The 6500-nt window shown below is 45.4% G+C and overlaps 1 protein-coding gene across 1 annotated transcript; it reads right to left on the reverse strand.

Annotated features, from left to right (window-relative positions):
* Positions 1-1332: 1332 nt before the first annotated feature.
* On the reverse strand, positions 1333-4321 carry LOC119336676 (pre-mRNA-splicing factor CWC25 homolog). The gene is made up of 4 exons (XM_037608743.1): positions 4090-4321; positions 3587-3731; positions 3056-3217; positions 1333-2922 (listed from the first exon to the last, which is right to left on the reverse strand). The coding sequence occupies exons 1-4, from the start codon at positions 4275-4277 to the stop codon at positions 1729-1731; spliced, it is 1689 nt and encodes a 562-aa protein (XP_037464640.1). The 5' UTR covers positions 4278-4321; the 3' UTR covers positions 1333-1728.
* Positions 4322-6500: the final 2179 nt, after the last annotated feature.

Raw genomic sequence — 6500 nt, forward strand, 5'->3', positions numbered from 1 at the left:
CCACACACACACACCTGACGCCTTTCCTAGACGGCCGGCCGTCTCGCCCCGATGAGCTACTTCGATCGAAACTGGGCTTAGTGCCCACGCAAACTAAGCTAGGCAACAAAATAATTAGCGGAAAAGGAAAGTGCGGGAAAAATCACAAGTGAGTTGATGACACACACTTTATCATGAGGTTCACACTTTCTTATGGAAGTGCTAACCTCTGTTGGAGCGGTGTCGAAGCCAAAGCTCCGGAATACCACGGAAGGCTCATCGTATCCCCCTTGAGTCACCCACAACACGGATCGCCTCGTTGGGGAAGGATCTAAAGCTTTTGTTTATTGGCGCCATCATCACCACTGCCGAAGCCAAGAAGATGAACAGTCCAAACCCTCAGCTACTAATGCCAAAAATAATCCACACGCGTAGATCCGCCGACCCCCTTCACCACCGACGACCGAGGTCATTAGCATAGGGGAGCCATCGGAGGACGGTTGCGGAAGGAGGCCCTCTGGTGGTGGCGGCGGAGGCTAGACCACTTTTCTTTCTTTCCTTGAAAGAAAGAAAACGATGCCCGACCTTCTTTCTTACTTTCCAGATACAACTTTCCATGGTCACAAATGGTGTACCTATTCTACCTCTTCATATGTTATGTGTCATTAGTTTTATTGCTATTCTGACTATTTGGGTCATTCTGATCTCCGGACGGAGCCTACATACATTACATGATGTCTTGAAGTATGTTATCATAATGTATAATCATATTTGTTCTCATGAAAACAATATATGGCCAATTTTAGTATTCTAATGTGACTGAAGAAAATAGGAGAGGGAAAGGGAGAGGGAGGGAGTGAGGTCTCCTTTGGTTCATATGATAGAAAGATTATAGGAATAGGGATTTAATAGGAAGTGAGATGACATGACATGCATCTCAATTCCTATAAAGAAAGATGTCATTTCATGCATAGAATAAGAATTTTTTCATCGAATCTAGGCTAATGTTTTTTTTCTTCGAGATGTGAAGAATTGGATCCTACTCTACATAGGAATAGGAGTTTATTCCTACAAACCAAAGGGCTTCATGAAAATATATTTTTTCAAATCATGTCCTATGAAATTCCTACGAACCAAAGGAGCCCGAGAGAAGAGAGAGATGTGCTATTGGCAGGACAGAGCAAAATTTAATGGTGAAACAGTCCGATGATGCCACTTGATGTGAACAAGGCGATGTCGGACCACTAAAATACTCCCTCCCTCCAAAAAAGTTTGTCCTAGCACCAATTAGTGTTAGATACATCCATTTAAAGAATAAGCTTGGGGCAAGCTTTTTCAGACGGAGAGAGTATGTATGCCCCGTAGCAACGGGCAATTAACTAGTTTCAATACAAGTTTCTGAGATTCCAAATAATGAGGGCCATGTATTGTACTCCCTCATCCCATAATATAAGATGTTGTTTGACACTACACTATGTCAAGAAACGTCTTACATTATGGGATGAGGGAGTACTACTCCCTCCGTTCGGAATTACTAGCCAATAAATGAATGTATCTAGATGTATTTTAGTTGTAGATACATTCATTTTTATTCATTTTTATGACAAGTAATTCCGAACGGAGGGAGTGCATAACAAGAATATTCCTTCCAAGTATCGTACATCATACAAACATGAGACTGGAAAAGGAAGAACAGAGACAAAGCTGCAAACAGAAATATATGAAGCCTGTGCTCAAGCTCGAGGGATTTCACCGCCTGAACGCATTGGCCTCGTGGGCATCACCGCCACCCTGAGAATAATAGGCGCGGCGGCGGATGCTCTCTTCGATGGTGGCGCTGCCGCCCTTGTCAGCACCAAATATACTCTTCTTTTCGTCCTCCAAGAAGTTCTTCCCTCTGAACTGGTTTGCAGCCACCGTGGACGCCTCTTTGGCATCATCATCTGCAGCCTTCTTGATCCTCTTCCACCTCTGCTCTTCGTGGACCTCAGCGTCAGCCTGCATTTGCCGCAGACGAGCTTCCCTGTCCTCTTCTGACATATGGTGCACGCCCCCTCGACGGCGGTTAGTTGTGGGCCCATTGTTCCTGCCCTGCTGGCTTTCTTGTCTTCCACGGCCTTCTGAACCTAGTTCCCTGCCCTGCCGGCTCTCTTGTCTTCGTTGATCTCCTGAACCGACTTCAGAGTGGGAGCGGTGTTCAAAAGTGGAATTGCCATTGTTCCGGCCATTTCCAATACCTCTCTGCTTCGAGTCTGAGCTGTCATGCTTTGGATAAGCATGGAGGCGGTCTGACCCTGAATTGTGTCTCCTCCTATCCTCAGCATCCGGCCGATCCCGACGTGGATGCTCATCATGCTTAGACATCTCCGGCCGTCTTCTCCTTGGTTCATCATCTTCTGGCATATCCGGTCGCCTTCTCATTGGTTCATCATCCTCTGGCATATCCCGCCGTCTTCTCCTTGGTTCATCATCTTCTGGTGTATCTCGCCGTCTTCTCCTTGGTTCATCATCTTCTGGCGTATCCCGTCGTCTTCTCCTTGGTTCATCATCTTCTGGCGTATCCTGCCGTCTTCTCCTTGGTTCATCATCTTGTGACATCTCCTGCCGTCTTCTCCGTTCAGCATCTTCTGACTTGTCTTGTCGTCCTCTTTTTGGTTGATCATCTTCTGAAATCTCCTGCCTTCTTTTCCTTGGCGCATCATCTTCTGTATCCGAGGATTCTTGTCTACTTTCTTTCTTATGACGCCTTGACCTTTTCACTTCCCTCTTGTGCTCTGGAGCAGAAGGAACATTCTTCCTCCCTTCGTCCTTGCCATCACTTACGTCATCCGAATCAGAATTTTCAGCTGAGTGATGCCTCTTACTCTTCGACTTATGATGACGATGTTTTTTGTGCTTTCTCTTCTCTTTCTTTTCTTCCTTCTGCATTTTTTCTGCTTCCATCTACAGAAATAAGATTGTATCAGAGAGTGTAGTTCAGATGAAATCATTGGAAACCATCAATAGGCTGCTATGTGTGGATGAGTTCACAAGCTAGTTCTAATTCAGATGCACGGAATCAATTCTGAGAACTTACTGATTTCTTTATCTCGGCCATCTTGATTGGATTATTTTTAATCCTTGCAATAGCATCCTGCTCCCGCTGCCTTATTAGGAGTAGAGGATCAGAGTGAAGTTTTCTCCAAGTGTCATTAGCAGATTGAGGCTTCTCCTCAAATAGAGCTCCCAGTGAAGTATCCTGAAACATCGTGACAGAACAAAATAAGCGCTGCAACTGCAAAATCAATCAAGCCGTATATAGTGATGCGATGATAGATGATAGGTATCTTCATAAACCCTTAAAAAACAAAGTTTGTCTTTTCTATAAACCAAACATACCATGGTTATTATCGGTTCAACTATTAATAAGAGAACATATAGTATAATTCAATATGAAACCACCAAACAGGTATCTGATCTCTATTCAAAAGTAAAGAAGAAAACATACAGTTTACATAAGTAACATCGATGTTTCTTTGACAATTGTATGGGACATTACGTGCAAATCTGAAATCCACGAAGAACAATGGACTAGAATCACCAGAGAGATAAGGAACAACTGAGATACCTTGGAAGAGCCAGCAGCCGTTGGAGCAGAAGAGGAGGCGGGAGCTGCCGCTGGGCCAGGTTGCTGCAGTGCTTGGAATCCATCCGAGCTCCCCTTGCCGACGCCCAACCCTGACTCGTAGAGGAATTCCAACCTCTCCTGCCTCCTGCAAACAACGAAACCACATACACATAAGCAAGTGACAGCAAAATTCCCCCAAAGGAATTCGGAATTTCCCAGAAGTTTGCGTGACAAATCGAAATGAACAGATCCTACGAAAAGCTTAGCCCGTGGAACAGGTAACCTCTAGCAGTAATCTTACACAAGATCGCACAGGAATTTACTTCAGATCCTGCAGATTTGGCCCTAAATCCCATGTGACTCGACTGCCAAATCGAAGCAGCCTCTAAACCACCAAATCGAATTGAATCTCACGAGCGCGTCAATTAATCTCTCCGCACCCGAAACCCTAGTTTAGCTAGCTAAAACAGCGAATAGATTGGGACGGGATGCGGGATGCTTACGGCTTGAATCCGGCCTGCTCCTGGATGGCGCGGAACTCGGCCTTCTCCCTCTCCTCCTTGAGCTGCTTCTTGTACTCCTCGATCTTGTGCTGCTCTTCCTTCTCCTTCTGCTCCGCCACCCACACCTTCTCCACGTTCCGGAGGCTCCCCGTGTGCCACCCCTTCTTGTTCAGAAATTTCATTCCCATGGCGGGCAACCTCCTCCTCGCCCTCCCCCTCCCCCTCCCCCTCCTCCCTTGCCCGAGGCGCTAGACCTGGCGGCGGCGTAGCCTGCCTGCCGGCTTCTCCGCCTCTTCGCGACTTGGCCTCGAAACGAAACGAGATGGGAGAGAGAGAGAAACAGAGATCGGGAGGTAACCAAAGCGCAATCCGCCGCCTCAGCCACCAGCAACTACTAGACGGTAAGCAAATAGCCCCGTTTTGCGCACGGGAAAGCGTATTTTGTGTAGAAACGAGACCGGCCCGTTGTGCCCAACGAGATTATATTATTTGGGCCGAGCCTGCAAGTCGGGCCTAACATCCTGTGAACAATGTCCACAACTTCTCAATTAATTCTGTGGGTGTTCTAAAAAAATGTTTTTTTTGAGGAATATCCTAAACAAATTGATTTTGTGGAATATCCATAAAAATTGATTTTGTGGAAAACTTATACTAGTGTGAATAGCAGCCATCTTGATCGATCTTCCTCCGCGGTACTCCAGCAACTTTGAGAGCGTCATACCCAGCCGGCACTAGGGTTTCTTCTGCCTCCTGTCGGCGCCAACGCCGGTCTGCATCGTTTCCTGTGGCCTTAGGGCCATGGAGGCGTGATAGATCCCGGCCTTTGCCGACGGTAGGGCTTCATTTTTCGATGCTTTTATGAGTTTTTTTAGGGTTTGTGACTTGCTTAAAGAGACGAGGCGGTGGCGGCTCTCTGAAGATGAAATAAGGTTCTCCTCGCCTAGCCCCCGTCCTGATAGTGCTTCTAGCGCCATCAGTGGATGTGTGGAGATTTTTCTCCGGCGGATCTCGCGGGATTCGGTCGGCGTTTGTCTTCAGTGGGTCCACGTGGATCCGATATTTGTTCGTTTGTGTTCGTGTGTCTACAGGTTGATCCTTGATCTAAATTTCTCTTCAACGACGGTGGTTTTGTCTGGTTGCGTTGGTCTTATAGGGCTTTAGCACCAGTGCACCACGAATTCTTGACTGTCTACTATAAGTTTTACCAGGCCTTAGTGAGGGAGGGGCGATGACGGCGGCGCGCCTTCGGCTCGCTTCAGTGCTCGTAGCCGTCGCTAGGTGGTCTACCGATCTGAATGTAATTTCTTAATATTTCTAGTATCCATTGTATTATCAGAATTGATGATGAATAGATTAAAAAAATATCGAAAGAAAAGACACTTTGAGAGCGGGTTGCCCCTCTCGATCGATCTTCCTCCGCGGTACTCCAACAACTTTGAGAGTGGGTTGTCCATAGGCTTTCAAAACCTCCAAGTCAGATTATTACTGTAAATAAAGTTTGATGTCATGACACCAATCAAATCCATCTCTTCCGCAAAAAAGAAACATGTGTAAGACCTGACTGAAAAAAGCTATAAAAGGTCAAAATGAAAGCTACGAAAAAACACTGTTTTAAGGCCTTGATTGTATTTTCTTCACAAGAATACCACATATGTCATTCCTTCACGCAACTTCACACGTGAGTTGAACGGCCAACAAGTTTGATACCCAAATTTTTTTAAAATGACAAAGTTATACTAAAGCAGGACAAGTAGTAGTATGGATCTGAGTAATTATGTTTTTCAATTTTACTATTCATGTGGATGCGTGTGGAACTTTTTTTCCGAGAGTACGCCTAGGCATACCATAGCTTTATAGAAGATAGAATTATAAGTACAAGAACACTATCACTCGTTGTAAACAACGAGTGTAGCACGAACTTTTACTATTCATGTGGATGCGTGTGGAACTTTTTTTTTTCAAGAGTACGCCTAGGCATACTGTAGCTTTATAGAGGGCAGAATTATAAGTATAAGAACATTATCACTCGCTGCGAACAACAATCGTAGCACGAACACCACACCCAGGCAAGTCCGAAGACAACCACCAACGACCAAACAAACTACAAAGCCCGCTTGTCAACCAACGCCAGACACCTCCAAAGAGAGGAGGTGGCAAGTGGATGACGGGACTTGATCAGCTTCGAGGAACACACTGTCCTGGACACACTGGCGACAACCATACATTATGGATGCGTGTGGAACTATGTTTACCTTTGGTATTTTCATAAGAACTATTATGTTTAAACATATGACTTTATAGCGACTATGTAGAAATATCAGTGTGTTTACATATCAGCACCAAATCTCTTGACATATTTGATAAGAAGCCATTGCTTTCCCTAAATTCCTGCCAAATTCAAGGCTTATGCA

Source organism: Triticum dicoccoides, chromosome 7B (assembly GCF_002162155.2).
Source record: "Triticum dicoccoides isolate Atlit2015 ecotype Zavitan chromosome 7B, WEW_v2.0, whole genome shotgun sequence".
NCBI lineage: Eukaryota > Viridiplantae > Streptophyta > Magnoliopsida > Poales > Poaceae > Triticum > Triticum dicoccoides.

Bases quoted from the DNA above. Each gene is read 5' to 3' on its own strand.
- LOC119336676 (XM_037608743.1), bottom strand. From the start codon at position 4,277: ATGGGAATGAAATTTCTGAACAAGAAGGGGTGGCACACGGGGAGCCTC. The intron at 3,732-4,089 runs GTAAGCATCCCG...CGTTGTTTGCAG, and splicing joins GAGCAGGCCGGATTCAAGCC to GAGGCAGGAGAGGTTGGAAT. The intron at 2,923-3,055 runs GTAAGTTCTCAG...TTATTTCTGTAG, and splicing joins TGGCCGAGATAAAGAAATCA to ATGGAAGCAGAAAAAATGCA.